At 36.4% G+C, this 16,767-nt stretch overlaps 1 protein-coding gene across 5 annotated transcripts in view; it reads left to right on the top strand.

Annotated features, from left to right (window-relative positions):
* ACSL3 (acyl-CoA synthetase long chain family member 3) overlaps positions 1 to 16,767 on the top strand; it is an 83,919-nt gene that overhangs the window by 17,707 nt on the left and 49,445 nt on the right. For all 5 annotated transcript variants that reach the window (XM_036754096.1, XM_036754094.1, XM_036754092.1 and 2 more), the window contains one exon: positions 12,942 to 13,358. In XM_036754096.1, the coding sequence (XP_036609991.1) occupies positions 12,981 to 13,358 (378 nt within the window). In that variant the 5' untranslated portion in view covers positions 12,942 to 12,980. The remainder of the gene's footprint in view (positions 1 to 12,941; positions 13,359 to 16,767) is intronic.

Genomic DNA, 16,767 nt, shown 5'->3' with positions numbered 1-16,767 from the left:
ATATACATTCATTCATATTTTCACATTAGTCATGTTGTAAAGAAAGAAGTATTAGAACCAACGGGAGGAACCACGAGAAAGAAGAAACAAAACAAAACAACAAAAATAAGAGAGCAAATAGTATGCTTCGTTCTGCACTCAGACTCCATAGTTCTTTTTTCTGGATGAGGACAGCATTTTCAATCTAGAGTCTTGTGGCTGTTACTGTGTGCAGTGTTCTCCTGGTTCTTCTCAGTTCACTCAGCATCAGTTCATATATGTCTTTCCAGGTTTTTCTGAAGTCCACCTGCTCATCATTTCTTATAGCACAATTCCATTATATTCATATGCCACAACTTGTTCAGCCATTCCCCAATCAATGGGTGTCCCCTCAGTTTCCAATTCTTGACCATCACAAAAAGAGCTGCAATAAATATTTTTGTACATGTAGGTCCTTTTCCCATTTTTATGATCTCTTTGGGATATAGACCTAGAATTGGTATTGTTGGATATAGCCCTTTGGGTATAGTTTCAAATTACTGTCTAGAATGGTTGGATCACTTCACAACTCCACCAGCAATGCATGAGTGTTCCAATTTTCCCACATCTTCTCCAACATTTATCATTTTCCTGTTTCGTCACGTTAGCCAATTTGACAGGTGTGATATGCTACCTCAGAGTTGTTTTGATTTACGTTTCTCTAACCAATAGTGATTTAGAGCATTTTTTCATAAGACTATAGATAGCTTTAATATCTTCCTCTGAAAACTGCCTGTTCATATCCCTTGACCATTTATCAATTGGGGAATGACTTGTATTCTTATAAATTCAACTCTGTTCTCTACGTATTTTAGAAATGATGCCTTTATCAGAGACACTGGCTGTAAAAATTGTTTCCCAGCTTTCTGCTTTCCTTCCAATTTTGGTTGCACTGGCTTTCTTTGTGCAAAAACTTTTCAATTTAATGTAATCAAAAGTATCCATTTTGCATTTCATAATGTTCTCTATCTCTTGTTTGATTTAAATCTGACAGGTAAACTATTCCTTGCTTTCCCAGTTTGCTTATATCTGCCATATATCTATTATGTGTGTATCTTATATATTTGCTTTTATATCTAAATCACGTACCCATTTTGACTTTATCTTGGTATAGGGTGTAAGATGTTGGTCTATGCCTAGTTTCTGCTATTTTCCAAGCAGTTTTTGTTAAATAATGAGTTCTTATCCCAGAAGCTGGAGTCTTTGAGTTTATCAAATAGTAGATTACTATAGTCCTTAACGATTGTATCTTGTGTACCTAACCTATTCCACTGATCCATTACTGTTTCTTACCCAGTACCAAGTAGTTTTGATGATTGCTGTTTTATAATACAATTTAAAGTCTGGTATTTCTAGGCCATCTTCCCTTGCATTTCTTTTCATTAATTTCCTTGATATTCTGGACCTTTTGTATTTTTTTTTGGCTATTTAAAATAATTTTTTGGTAGTTTGATGGGTGTGGAACTGAATAAGTAAATTAATTTAGGTAGAATTATTATTTTTATTATATTAGCAAGTGATATTTTTTCAAATATTTAGATGACTTTATTTGTCTGAAAAGTGTTTTGTAATTATGTTCATATGGTTCCTGGATTTTTTTTTGGGCAAGTTTTACGATGTCTGCAGTAACTTTAAATGTAATTTCTCTACCTCTTGCTGTTGGGCTTTGTTAGTAAGTAATATGTAAAATGCTGATAATTTATGTGTTTATTTTTATATCCTGCAACTCTGCTAAATTTGTTTGTTATTTCAAGTAATTTTTTACTTGATCCTCCAGGACCTTTGGTGTATTTTAAAATCACTACTACCCTCTAGAGGCAGCAGTAACTTTTCCTTTTAATTCATTTCTCTGCAGAACTATATCCTAAAGATACTTTTTGAACTTGGACTTATGGCTCTTTGAAAATGCTAAGACTAAGCCTTTTGATCCTATTCAGGTAACATGGGGAAAGAAAGCTGGATTAGGAGTTAGAGGACCTGGGTTCTTTTCCCTAGATTTGCTACTGTTTGTGCTGTATGACCTCCGCAAGGTCACTTATACCTCAGTTTACTTTTCATCTTTTTCAACAGATTTAGCACCTTGCTTATATTTGTGTGTGTATGCATATGTATATTTTATAACCCCCGTTTCCAGCAATGCTAGATATTTATGTATGTGTGTACATATATATATCTAGCATTGCTGGAAACAGGGGTTATAAAATGGTAAATCTGTCCTTGAGATATTTATAAACTTTCTGGGTAGACAAGACAACTAGAAGTTAGGAGATTGTGTTTCTTATAGCCAGATGAGCTACTAATAATGCTGCGTGATTTTGGGCAAATCCCTTCTCCCTGGGACTCAATTTTCTTGTCAAATAAGAAGAGTTTGACTAAATGGATTTCTAAAGCCCTTTTCAGCCCTGTTATGAGCCCTGATTATTTAATATAAAGTATAAACGCTCAATGTAGGTGTCCATGGCCTTCTGCAACTTTACCTTTTCAGAATTACCTCGTATTGTGCCCCTTTACATTGTAGCTAGTCTGGATTATGGTTGTGTCCTCTATTTTCCTGCCCCCTCCTATTTCCCCTCCCTTAGCTTACTTTGTCCACCATACCTAAAACAGACCTTTCTGTTTCTTTCATCTCTACTAGTTGAAAAGCCCTTTTTTCCTTTAAGGCTCAGCCTTTTTAATGAAGTCTTCCTTGATGCTCAAATCTTACCCCCCCCCCCCAAAAAAAAAAGAAAAAAAAAGAAATATTTTCTTTCTCAAATTTTTCATAACACTTGGGTAGACCTCTTTTTGTATTTGTGATATCTTCCTTACATCATGGTTACTTTTGTATCTATCCTCTTCCTAAACCCATGTCTTACTTTTCTCCTATCCTAACTGGTTTTTGAATTCCTTAATAACTAAGTTTTTTTTTAAAGTTTTATTGATGCCTTTTGTTTTTATATCAGCCATACCCAAATATACTGCTCCTTCTTTCATTGAGCCCTTTTTATAAAAAAAGAAAAAAATAGTTAAACCAACTATGACACATTGACCTCTTCTCACTGTGTATGCAATATTTTATATGTAGCCCCCTACTTCTCCAAGGAAAAGAAGGAAGTGCACTTTCTTATTTTATATACTCTGTATATCAGTTGGATTAGCTAGCTCCCAAGGTTCGTTTTAGCTCTCAGATTCTTTGATTCTCAAGGGTTAAGCTTGGTGATTAGAATTTTAAAAGTTCAGTTTCATTTTATTATTTTTGTTTACATCGTTATATTCATGTTTACTTGGTTCTACTTTACTTTTCATCAGTTCAAAATGATCTTCCCATGTTTCTCTGAATTATTTTTAGTTTTCTTTTCTTATGGTGCAGTATAATATTCCATTGCTGTTCCCCTAGAAGGGAATCCCAATTTTGTTTTTTGTTCTTTGCTGTCACAAAGTGTATCTTTGAATACGTACGTGTGTGTGTGTGTGTGTGTGTGTGTGTGTGTGTATGTATGTATGTGTATGTATATTTTACCCTCCTTGGGCCAGATGAGTAGCAGTGGAATCATGTAGTTCCAAATAATTATTCATGATGATAGGACCAATTTACAACCCCAACAATTGTGTTACCTCTTCTTGTAATTTCTCCAACATTCACTATTTTTGTCTTTTGTCATCTTTGTTAATTTGCTGGGTGTGAGGAGAAATTTAGAGCTCTTGTGATGTGCATTTCTCTTCTTTCATATGGCTGTTGATAGATTACAATTCATTTTTGGAGAATTATGTTTATCCCCTTGGACTAATTATTTGGGAATTCCAATTTTGATCTTACAGGAAATTAACACACATTTATCATAGATATCAGATTTTAGATTTTTGATGTGATGATTTTTTAATGACAGTTTTCCTCTATTCTAGCTATATTGATTTTTGTGAAATACATTTTCTGTCTTTTATCTTGCTCTCTTTTATATTTTGTTAGGAATTCACTATCAACCATAGTTGTGAAAGGTAGTTCCTTCCATTTTCTTGCAGCTTTTAAAATGATGCAACTTATATATTTATTTTGAATTTCTTTTTGGAACTTAAGATATGTAGAATAGAATGCTGGTCTAAAACTATGCTTTCCTCGTCAAATAAAGAATCTTCCATAAGTGGTTTACATTCTTGGGCTTGGTTTTTTTTTTTCTGATTCTTACTTAATCCATTTTACTATTGAATTTTTCTGTTTTTTAACTAGTACCCAAAAGTTTTGCTGGTTTATCACTCTAAAATAGAATTTAAAACCTGAAGATGCTATTTCACCTTCATTTATACTTAAAAAGTGTTTGCCATGAGATTCTGTTTTTAATAGGAATTTCATTATTTTTGTTAGCTCTTTTTTAGTAACCCCCGGTAGTTTGATTTGTATAACAATAAATAGGTAAATTAATTATATGGATGTTAGCAAGACTCATGCAGAAGTAGTGATATCACTCCCGAATTTATCTTAATTTCTGTAAAGAGTGCTTTGTAGTTATGTAAGTCTTAATATGTCCTGGTATGTTGACTAAGAAATATCTTATGCTTTTTGTCATTAATAAATTATTAATTTGATTAGGATTTCCGTATAATTTTCTTGTAGTTTTTAACAGATGTGCATACAACTTTTTTTGGCTTTAATATCTTCTTAATTCGCAGAATCTGTTAATTATCCCACTTACAAAACTCCCTAATTTCTCTGGAGTTTTCAGAGGATACCATCTTATTCTCTGCTGATAGAACAGCTTAATTGTTAATGTCTTTAATAGTGGCAAGAGGAGATTCTTCTTTACCCTTTGTATTTAGAGGGAAAACATTTAGTTATTTTTCATTGTGAATAATGCCAATTTTCTTTAACATATATAATTTTTTATATTTTAAAAAAGGCTCTGTATACTGATGCTCTTTAGGGTTTTTTCTTTTAACATAAATGAGTGTTGAGTTTTGTCAAGTGCTTTTTATGCATCTGTTGATTAACTGTGGTTTTAAGTTTTTTGTTTTTAATATGATTAATTATGTTGATCTCTTTTATGTAGTAATCTGTGGATTTTTTTTTCAATTTCTGTTTTATCCTTTAGTTTTAAAACTTCAGGGTAATTTTCCTCAGTAATTTCTTGAAGTATAGTGTCTAGACAGTTTTTGATCTTAACTTTCAGGTAGTCCAACAATTCTTACATCGTTTCTCCTCTGTTTTCCAGCTCAGTTGTTTCTCTAATGAGATGTTTTGCATTCTCTTCTATTTTTCATTGTTCTGATTTTTTTAAAATATTTCTTGATATCTTAAGAAGTCATTAGCTTCCCCTTAAACCAATTGTAAGTTTTATGGGGTTATTTTCTTCAGTAAATTTTAAGATCACTTTTTCGAGTTGGTTGACTTTCTTTTTATAATTTTCTTGCTTTTTTTTTTGGCATTACACATTTCTTTTCCCAGTTTTTCCTTAACCTCTTTTGTTTGATTGTTAAAGTCCTTTTCAAGCTCTTCCAAGAACTCTTTTGGGCTTGTGACCTTTTTACACTTTTCTTTGAAGCTTTACAAGAAGCTATTTTGTCTTCTCCTGAGTTTGAACACAGCTTCTCTGTTACCTTAGTCGCTATCTATGGCTGTATTCTTTCTTTCTTTTTTTTAACCTATTCTTTTTTAACAGCCCATTTCTTGGCTGTTAACTTTATGTTAGAGTCAGACTCTGCTCCTGGGGTGTGGGGGATAAAGTCCCAGGCTATAGGTTTTTTGTGCTGCTGTTTTCTGGGCTCTGTTTGGGGACCTTTGACCTCTTAGTCCTTTCAGTGTAGTATAATCCAAGGCTAGGTGTTGTCACTGTTCCTCTGGTTCATTCCTTGGTCTATGTAAGTGACCTCAGGTACTCTTCTCCACTCCTCAGCTATGACCAAGGACCCCAGCACCGCTACCACTTGAAGTACTCTTGTTCCCTGTGGTCCTTAAGATGGCTGTAAGGGTCAGCTCACACCTCTGTCCTTGAACTGAACCGGGGATTCGGCTCTCTTGTGAGTGACCACAACTAATAGGCCTCTATCCCTGGGACCACACTCAGCGGGCAGGCGCTTACTCCTCTTTGCCTGCAACCACAGCCTGGGACAGAGTCTGGTCAGCACTTCTGGATCTCCTGTCCAGCACCAGCAGAGGGTTCCTACAGTCTTCCCTGAGCAGTTACTGGACACCGTCCCCCCCCGCCCCCCCCCAATAGAAGTTAAGGCTTTTGGCTTATATAGCTGCTCCCAGGGCTTGCTATTGTTAAGTTGGCAGGAAGTAGTCCAACTTCAGTCAGGCCAGACCTTCCACCCTGTGGAAGGTCAGATCTGTCTTTCCCAAGGACCTTCCCATGTTGTCTTGAGCTGGCTGACTGCTGTAATTAATTAACTTTTAATTAATTCTGCTTTTCTAAAATTTACTTTAAGGCATTATTTTATTTGGGAGAGCCAAGTAGTTTCCTGCCTTATTCTACCATCTTCACACAATTGACTCTTCTTTAGTATCTTTAATTTTAGATTTACTATCCTGATACACTTAAATATTCTGTCTGGCAAGTCACTTAACCTTTGTTTGCCTGTTTCCTCATCTGTAAAATGGGGATAATGATAGAACATACCTTGTAGGGTTGCTCTGAGGCTTAAATTAAGATAATTTTTTGTAAAGTGCTTAGCACAGTGCCTGACACATAGTAGGCACTATAACTCGTTTGTCCTAGTCAGTTGTCAGCACTTAAAATTTTTAAAAATAATTTATTTACTTTTAGTTTTCAACATCCACTTCCATAGGTTTTATATTTTCTTGGTCCCCCTCCCCTTCCTTTTTCCCAAGATGGTGTGCAATCCAATATAGACTTTCCGTATACATTTCTTATTAAACATATTTTCACATTAGTCATGTTATATAGGAGAATTAGAATGAATGAGAGGAACCATGAGAAAGAAAAAACAAAACAAAAAAAGAGAGCAAATAGTATGCTTTGATCAGCATTCAGACTCCTTATTTCTTTCTCTGGATGTGGATGGCATTTTCCATCATGAGTCTTTTGGAGTTGTTTTAGGTCCTTGCATTGTTGAGAAGAGCTAAGTCTATCAGAGTTACTCGTCGCACAATGTGGCTGTTCTTATGTACTGTATTCTTGTTTCTGCATTTCACTCAGCATCAGTTCAATAAGTCTTTCCAGATTTTTCAGAAATCTGCCTGCTCATCATTTCTTATAGCACAGTAATATTCCATTATATTCATATACCACAATTTTTTTAGCCATTCCCCAATTGATGGGCATCCCCTCAATTTCCAGTTCTTGGCCACCACAAAAAGAGCTGCTATAAATATTTTTGTACATGTGCGTCATTTTCCCATTTTTATGATCTCTTTGGGATATAGCCCTAGAAGTGATATTGCTGGGTCAAAGGGTGTGCACATTTTTATAGCCCTGGTTATAGTTTTTAAAATAAGTTTTTGCTTGTACCTTTTGTTTTTATTTCACTTATATTGCCCAGTGAATACCTCTGGTTATATTTTTTGCATATTAATTTGCATAAATGGATTTGTGGCCAATTGTCCTATTCTAGTTAAAGGGGACTATTGTTTTTCCAAAGAACCACATTATAGTATTGTTTTCAAAATCACTAAATTTGTTGTTCAGTCCTGTCTAATTCTTCATGACCCCAGTTTTCTTGGCAAAGATACTGGAGTGGATTTCCATGTCCTTTTCCAGCTTGTTTTTCCATCAGGAAATTGAGGCAAACAGGGTTAAATGATTTGCCCAGGGTCACACAGCTAGTAAGTTTCTGAGGCCAGATTTGAACCAAAATCAGGAAGCCTGATTCTAGGTCCAGCGCTCCATCCGCTGTGTGGTCCAGCCACCATTAAATTTACCTTTTGTATAAACTCATGATAAAACTAAATTTGAGTTTTCTTGGATTTGATAGTGAGCCTGTTTTACTTATTTTTGTAAAGAAACCCTACTAAGGATCACTTTCAAAGGAGGAATTACTACAAATTTGAGAAACTTAGAAATAATGTAGATAGGTATGTATAAATATAACCTAAATGTTTGAAGATGTAAACCTGCTGTTAATTTTTTAAGATAGGAAGATTGGGCTGAGTATAATTAAATCATCTAATTAAATGTTTTATATCAATTCTACCTGACCAAACCTGTGAATTTTTACTATCCCTTTAATCCAGAAAAGCAGGGAAGAAAACATGTTCTGATTGAGCCAAAAGAATTGCCTCATATAAATCTTTACACGATAAAAATCAGTTATGGCTTTATTTTCCAAGTCTTTGAAAATAAATGTTTTCCCCTTTTTTTCTCTCTAGTTTTCTCATTCAAAATATGGACTAAATACTGTGTTCCAAAAGTATTTTTTATTTCAAAAGGGCCTGTTAATTTATTTTTATGGAGTGCCTGTAAAGAAGTTTTTGCTGGTATGGGGGTGGGGCACGTTGGAGTCATAGGACTTGACTTTGGGTTAGGTTAGGGTTAATGACTTAATGACCTTAACTAAATCACTTGACTTTTCCCGCGTCTTAGTTTTGGCCCCTGTAAAAGGAAAGAGTTGCATTTGGGGCCTCTGAGGTTCCTTCCAGCTCTATAGTCCTGTTCCAATTTTAGCTATAGCTACAAAGTGCAGTGTTGAGCCCCGGAAGTTAGAAAGCCTTGGGTGAAAGTCCTGCCTCTGCCACCATACTGGCCACATGGACAAGTGAAGGTGCCCTCTAGCGCCCCCGGCAACAGCTCCCTTAGATTATAAATTGCATGATTGGTAATCTGCAGTTGGAGAACGGAGTTTCCTCTCTGGGAGCTCATTGCAGAAAACTAGTAATAAGACCTGGCCAAAACAAATGGAAAAACCCTCACAAGTTGGTCTTAGCATCTGGAGCCTGGCCAGAGATTTGGGGATGCTTAATTAACTATTGAAAATTTGACAAACTATTATGCGAAGCACCTTTCCCGTCGATAAACGAGGCTTTCTGAATTTCCCTCGCAATGAAATCTTGTAGAGATTGGCTTTTCATCAGCCAATGCCACGTCCTCCAGGCCAACCTCTTATACAGTTATTGATTTAGTTTTGTCACGTGGAACTTGTATGTCCTGGGAGGGAGGGAAAAGTGAAGCAGATGGGTCCAGAAGATATGTGGGCCACAGTGCCCTCCTTGCGTGCCCCGCCCTGCCCCTCCTCCTTAGCCGCGGTGGGGAGGGGTTACCGAGACCCCAGCCCCCTCCGCTTTACGTCATTGAAGCCGCCTGACGGGCGGGGCCACCCGCTTTGTTGAGCTCCGTGGCTTCCTCCCTCCCCCCTCTCAGTTCTCTCCCCCTTCCCTTCCCCTCCCCTACCCCACCTATTCTTTCCCCCCTTCCCCCCCCCCACCCCTCCCCGGTCCCCCGAGCTCTCGCCTGCCTCCTTTGGGGGGGGAGGAGAGCGCGCCCGCCCCTCCGCACCCGAGAGAACACGCTCAGAGCGTTCGGTCTCATGTGTGATGTGAGGGGCGGGCGGGCGGGGGCCCGGGCGAGTGCCCGCGCCCCTTTTCTAGCGACCGCCCATTCTCCTGAGCCGCTGGACGCCATGGGTTTGTTACGCTGTGGCTACGTGTGAGTTTTCTCGTTCTTTGGGGCCGGCGCTGCCCGGGGGCGGGGCTGTGACCTCGTGTTCTGGGCTGGAAGTAAACCCTCCCACCCCTGCAGGAAAAGCGCTGCGTCTGCCCCAGGCCATCCCAGTCCAACCCTTAGAGACGGGGCGTTTTAGCTCACTTTCTATTTAATGAGTTGAAGAAAGGGGAGATTTCTCGGGTTAGAAATTTCCTACTTAACTCTTGGGTTTTTGTTGTATGTTTGCTCCTTTTTCTTTTCTTTTTTTTTTTTGAAAGTGAAGATGTGTCTAGGAGGAATTAAGATCACCAACTTATTGTGGAATTGTTACCATTTTGATTGTACACTGATTGAAAAATTGAAAATTATTTACTATGAAGTGTTTAACATGCATACATACCTTATTAGCTATTAAAAACACTGTGTAATGTTATTTTTTCCGGAACTTCATACTTTAGTTATGAATTGTTACTGTGCCGTATCATTCTGCATAACTGTTTCCGCAAATATATTTTCCCCTTCAGGCTTTCGATGAGGGACAGTTACAAAGCTCTATTTAAAGAATTCGAACACAGATATTAATTTACAAGTTTACTTAAAATAGCTGTGCATTGAACATTTTAAAAATTCATGCTCCTTTAAATTATTCTTGTCATGCTGAATATTTATAGAAAGGCAACTCTGTACAGTGTGATTGAAGAAACAATGAATTTGGGATCTGAAGACTGGGATTCCCTGATGTTAACTAAGTTTAACTTAGTTTATTCATCTGTAAAATGGGCAATACCTGCCCTACTTTTCTCCTGAGATGATTGTGAGGATCAGATGAGATGTATAGTGCTTTGTAACCATAAGTATATACCATTCTTGCTTAATCTAGTTATAGAAGTATATTTTTTGCTTACTATTGATACCCATGCTCTGTTACGTAAACTATGAGGTAACTCTTTTGATGTGATGCTTTTTATTTAGTTTTGTATGTTAGGCCTGAATCATTTTGTAATTTTGATGTTTATAGTGACTACAAGAACATCGTAACTCTTTACCCAGAGAGCAAAAAAATATCTTTTTCAGCTACAATATCACTGTAATTTCTACAATATTTACCAGGATATATGTATTCCCTCCAGAGTTCCAGATTGCGACTAAGATATACTGTCTCATTGTGTATGATTCTCATGTATATCATCTTATATATCTTTACATTGGAGTCCACCCAGTGTCTAATGCAGCACTAAGTCTTTGCATCTATCTTTTATTGTTCCTCTTGCTCAATACATAATAGCCCATTTCCTTTTTTCAGGTTATAAGTATATCTGATTACAAGCTCTAGATGGCTCCCCACCCCCCACACCCTTCCTCATTTGTAATTTGCTGTGGTCTATTTATGTCCACCATACATCTCTTGGTACCTGTTGGGTGATGTAAATTTGATTGCTGAGAAATTGTGCTTTGTGATTTGAAACCTTATAACTTCACTGAAAAAAAAATTAGTGTTAAAAAAGAGGGAAATTAATTTCAGGGAAAACCTTGGTGCCACCAAAAGTAACGTACAATTTTCCAAATGCCATCTATTCTGCTCTTGTCCTCCCATTTGGTAGTGCTTTCAAATATTTTTGAAGTTCTCTTTTTCTACCCATTCCTCCCTAGGCTACCTGGGTAGGTCTCTGGTATGGGACTGTTTTATGGGGGGAAGAAACATACTGCTGAGAAGGGCTTGACAAGTATGCTTTAGATTCAGGAGCCAGACAAATAGTAAAGTCATTTATTTCTCTTTTCCTAAGCCTTCCTGCAGAAGATGAAACTAACCAGGTATTGGTCTATTCTGGTGGTTTCTTTAAAACGAATAGATCAGTTTGTGGCTTCTCACTTCCTACAAGAAAATGGCCAGAATCCCTCTTCTTCTTGCATACAAACGCCTCCATTTTGACACTTTCTACCTGTCCTGTCCCATCTCAGACTGTTGTTGAATACAAAATCTGTGCTGTACTGAAACGAGTTGGTTGGCTTTCGTCTGTATATACCTGTAACAGTGAAGACTCCACTGCCCTCCCCTTCATTCCACATTCTTGCCTATCTGTTCCTTAAGGTCAAGCTTAAGGTCCTTCCTCTATGAACACTTTCCAGGCCACAACTTTTCTTTCTTCTGAATTTATAGCCCTTCTTATTCATCAGTGTCAGTTAATTATGTATTGCTTAGAAACATCTGATTTTTTTTAGTCTTCTATAATTGTAAAACTCTTGAATTGTTGAATTTTAAAATTTGTTCCCTTTTTCCTCGGATAAATGCCAAGTTTGTTGAGGGCAGGGACCATCTTATACTTTTATCTTCTGATACCTTGTTCTTTGTAATCTTTTATTTAAAAAAATATTCTAAAGTAAATATTGACTGAAAAATATTAGCTAATTTTGCTGGGATGCTGTTTTAAATAGGTATTATTCTATGCTAAGTGACATCTTTATATATGAACAACATAATACAATATAGTCTAAATGTGGTATATTAAGTTCGTGTAAAAAGATATGTTCCCTGAAATAGTCTTCAGGTCACGTCAGGGATAGAAAGAAAAATTGTATTGCCACCAAAATATTCAAAACAAAGCCTACCAGCTCTACCCCTCAAAATATGTCCCCCTTCTAAATTCCCCAGCTTTTGGTTACTGAATTACTTTGTTATTAAATGGTAGTCACTTACCTGAGTTTTCTAAATTGCAACATCGAAATATGCCTGCTAACCCACAGATATAAGGAAAGAATTAACAAAGTCAAAGGCTACTTTTTCTACCACTCTTGCTGCTGAATAGTGGGCACCTAGAATTTGAATATTTTAAGTATTGTCTTCCCATTGCCTCCAGGATCAAATGCTTCAAAACCCATTATAACCCCTTCTACCTTTCCAATCTTACAACTTAATCCCCAAAAATACTTATTTCTCAAAACATTTTTCTGTCTAGTGACTGACATTCTGGCTTGCTCACCCAAACTTGTCTCTTGACTCTAGGCACTGTGTTTAGAATGCTCTTCCTTCTTTGGATCGTTTTCTTTTATAGCTTTCTCTGTTCTCTTCGATGTTGGTAATTGAAAATGAGTACTTCAGTTGAGGATTTTGTGCTCAAGATTAGTAAACTTTTGTATGATAATTTTCTGATAACTGTATAGCCAAATTGGTTTGATACTAATGCCTATGCTTAAAGTGGAAAGGGAAGAGGGTAATACAGGAATAAGACTCAGTATGTTTGTCTAATTGTATGAAAACATACTTGAATTACCTTGTTGATACTGAATAATTATTAAAAATATATTTTAAAAATCTAACCTTTAAAGTAACTTTACTTATTTTTTCCTTTTCTTTAGATTCTTCCTGAAGTCTATTATTCCAACTTGTAAGCAGTCATGAGTACCCCAGGAGCTTCAGCAACAGCTGCAATGAAGCTAAAACAGAACATCAACCCTATTCTTTTATGTTTCATAAACTTTGTAATTTTGATCTACACTATTTTAACGTACATTCCATTTTACCTTATATGTGGATCAAGACAAGCAAGATCCAATCAACTTAAAGCAAAGCCTGTAAATAGACAGCCTAATGCAGCATACCGCTCTGTTAACAGCCTGCACGGTTTGGCTTCAGTGCTCTACCCTGGATGTGATACTCTGGATAAAGTTTTTAAGTATGCAGAGAACAAATTTAAGGACAAAAGGCTTCTAGGAACACGTGAAGTACTAATTGAAGAAGATGAAGTGCAACCGAATGGAAAAATTTTTAAAAAGGTAAGCAGGGCTTTGTTTCTAGTAAGAGCCTACAAATAAAATGTAATGTTAGCAGTGAGGGACTGAGTACTTCTGCTTCTGCAAGTTTTGAAAGTTTTAGAAGTAGAGAAAGTGACTGGCTTTTTTAATGCCCTTTTTTATGTCTTTTCCTTAGCCATCTTCCAAATACGGATAGGTATGGGGGTCTTCCAAACATCTAAAGCTAACAGGCCTTGGGACAGATACAGTATATACCTCCTGGCCTCAGGAGGATGTCCTCACAGGCCCTAAATTTTCCAAATTACTCCAGTATTTTAAGTATTGTCTCTTCCCATTGCCTCCAGAATCAAATGCTTCAAAACCCATCATAATCCCTTCTACGTTTCCAATCTTCTTACAACTTTTTCCCCCAAATACTTATTCCTCAAAACATTTTTCTATCTAGTGACTGACATTCTGGCTCGTTCACCCAAACTGTTGTCTCTTGACTCTAGGCACTATGTTTAGAATGTTCTTCCTCCTCCACTAGACTGTTCATCATCTTGGTGTCCTTTAAGTCTCAATTAAAATTCCACCTTCTATAGGAAGCCTTCCTCAACCCCTCTTAATTCCACTATTTTTCCTCTGTTAGTTATTTCCCATTTGTTGTGTACATAGCTTCCTTTGTATATATTTGTTTCTTTTTGTCTCCCTCATTACATTGTGAGCTACTTGAGGGTAGGCATTGTCTTGCCTCTTTTTGTATCCTCTGTGCTTAGGCGCTTAATAAACTTTTATTAATTGATTGATGGATGGATCTGATTAGCGTTAACATGGAGATGTCATGGATTTCTGATAGTCTGATATTTTTACTGTTTCAAACTCTGAAAAAGATGATGAAGAGTTGTTACAGTGGGCAGAGGGAAGTAAGCCATTATTTATATCTTCAGTATCCATTTCTACATTGTCCAAGTGAAAAGGTGTTTTAAGATGTGTTCCCTCATTTGCTAGTACAGAAGAAACTACCGCAGTAGATTTGAACTACATGGCAGGTTTTACACGCCAAAAAAGACTTTCCTATGAGAGGCTTTCTTTTAATACTTAAATGATTATTAGCAAATGTCTATTAGCAGAAATACCTATTAGGCAGTATAATGATCTCTAGTAAAGTTTCTTAGTATCACCTTGTAAGATAAGTATAGAAAAGTTATGAAAATGCTATTACTGAGCTGGATAATTTTCATATCTAGTGAAAGTTAGTAGACAGTTCTTAGGACCCCTGTATTGGAAGAAATGGCACATGCCTTTTTGATTATAAGATTTTATGTGATTGACCTTTATGGGCCAGTTAATTATGATGTTATATGGTCACCAACTGTATTCCTAAGACTAGAAAGTTAATTTGTAAATACGTTGGGGATCATGAAACATGCAAAGTACATAATTCTGTACAATAACTATGGTATAGAATTTAAGCTAATAGTTCAAGAGAAATACAGCGTGTTACTAGAAGGAAAGATCATTTCTGATTGTGGGGATCATTGAAGGAAATGGCATTAAAACATATCTAAAGGTCAGTATTATTTCAAAAGATGGAAAGATGGCTGGAACCATAATAATGTACTTTGGCAGAATTGTTGTCCATGTGGAAGAGACAAGTATGAGAGAGATTTGGAAAGGGAGATAGCAGCTTCTGGAAGTCACCCAAGTGGCTTGCTAGGGAACCTGAATTTTATTTTATTGGGTAATCAGTCAGCTCCGAAGAGTTTTGGGTAGAAGAGTGACATGATCACATCTGTGCATGTGACTTGTGAAGATAGATTAGAGTGTGGAGAGACTTAGGGGAGAGGGATTGGTGCTATGTGAGGACAGAGAGATTAGGTTCTTGGATTGTGTCTGAGGAAAGAGGAAGGAGACTTACATAGTTGAGATGTTGTAGAGGTAGAAGCAATAGGACTTAGTAACATTTTGGATATGGAAGTTAAAAAAAGATAATGAAATTTTTAGCATGATGATTGGATGAATGGTAGTGCTATTTCCAGAAATAAGGAACTCAGAAGTGGGAGTTGGTTTGAGGGGAAAGTGGTAAGTTGTTTTCTATGCATTGGGGATGATACGTATTTTCTTTCTATTCTTGGACTTTCCCGAAGACTTTTTTTAGGAACAGATCTGGACCATATTTCATATATGTGTGTATATTTGTGTGTGTGTATGCACACACACACACATATACACATGTGTGTATATATACACACACACATATGTATATATACATATGTATGAAATATATATTTATATGAGCTGGACCTGACAACACACTAGGTATTGTGCTTTCTTTACTAACTTAGCTTTATGGAAATAAGGAAACTCCCTTTACAAATTTAGTTCAGTCATTTCTCTGAAATCCATAGTCTTTGAAGAGTTGCTTAGAGCACTGGGATATCAAATAACTTATTCCGTATGTGCCAAAGCAGAACTGGAACCCAGGTCATCTGGCTCTGAGGCTGCCTTTCTGACCACAAAACATTCTGTTGCTTTTATTACTCACTTGATTAAGATATCTAAAAACACATGAGATTCTGATCTGGGCTAAATTTTGAGAAAGCCTTTGATATTTGAATTCAAAGATTCTTAGTCACTTTCTACCTCATCATGCTTTCTAAAAACTATGCTTTCTGTATTTTCTGTTAGTCTGTCCTACAGTGGTTTCACAAGGAGGAAAGCATAAGGTATTTGTGGTAGAGAAGTTCAAGTTCCTCCTAATTCATATAGCAGTAATTGGCACAAAATAACATTTATAAAGATTAGAAATTATAGAGTTGCTATAGTAGCTGTTCCCTACTTTTGTCACTTCCAAAGGAATTTCAGCATTTTGGAGCCAAAGGAGATTTTTATCTCCTTAATAATTTACCCTGAATTTTGTAACATAGTAATTGATATTGTACACTTCTAAGAATCTGGAAATGTTAGCCATTGAGAAGAATAGGAAATGGCTAGACCATTAATAGGGAAAGTTGGAATGTGAAAAACACATCTCTTTTCTGGCAATACCATCTTTCCTTGTCTAAAGGACTAAAGGTTATAGAATATAAGATTTCCTTTCACTAGAGTGTCTGCTCATTGTAGAATCAGTATTTGTGACTTACAAAACTTTGCTCAGTAGATCTTTGGACCTTTTATATTTATAACTTGGATATTCAATAATGTTCTTTGAAATTTTGATCTAAGAGAAGAAAGTGGAATTTACCCTTATTGGATTTTGATTTTTACAAAACAGTAAAAGTGCTTTATTTCAGCTAGCTTTTTTAAAGGAAACAGTGCTCAAAACTACTTTTCACATTATTTATTCCCATTTATCAACTCACAGAAGTCAGATGATTTGGGAGTAGCCATCCAAGACTTATTTTTAAACACGTGGAGTAGTCCAATGATATGTTTTTGCTTTTTAGGA

The sequence above is a fragment of the Trichosurus vulpecula genome, chromosome 4 (genome assembly GCF_011100635.1).
Source record: "Trichosurus vulpecula isolate mTriVul1 chromosome 4, mTriVul1.pri, whole genome shotgun sequence".
Taxonomy (NCBI): domain Eukaryota; kingdom Metazoa; phylum Chordata; class Mammalia; order Diprotodontia; family Phalangeridae; genus Trichosurus; species Trichosurus vulpecula.
The sequence above is the reverse complement of the archived record's forward strand: the minus strand, read 5'-3'. Positions and strand labels throughout refer to the sequence as shown.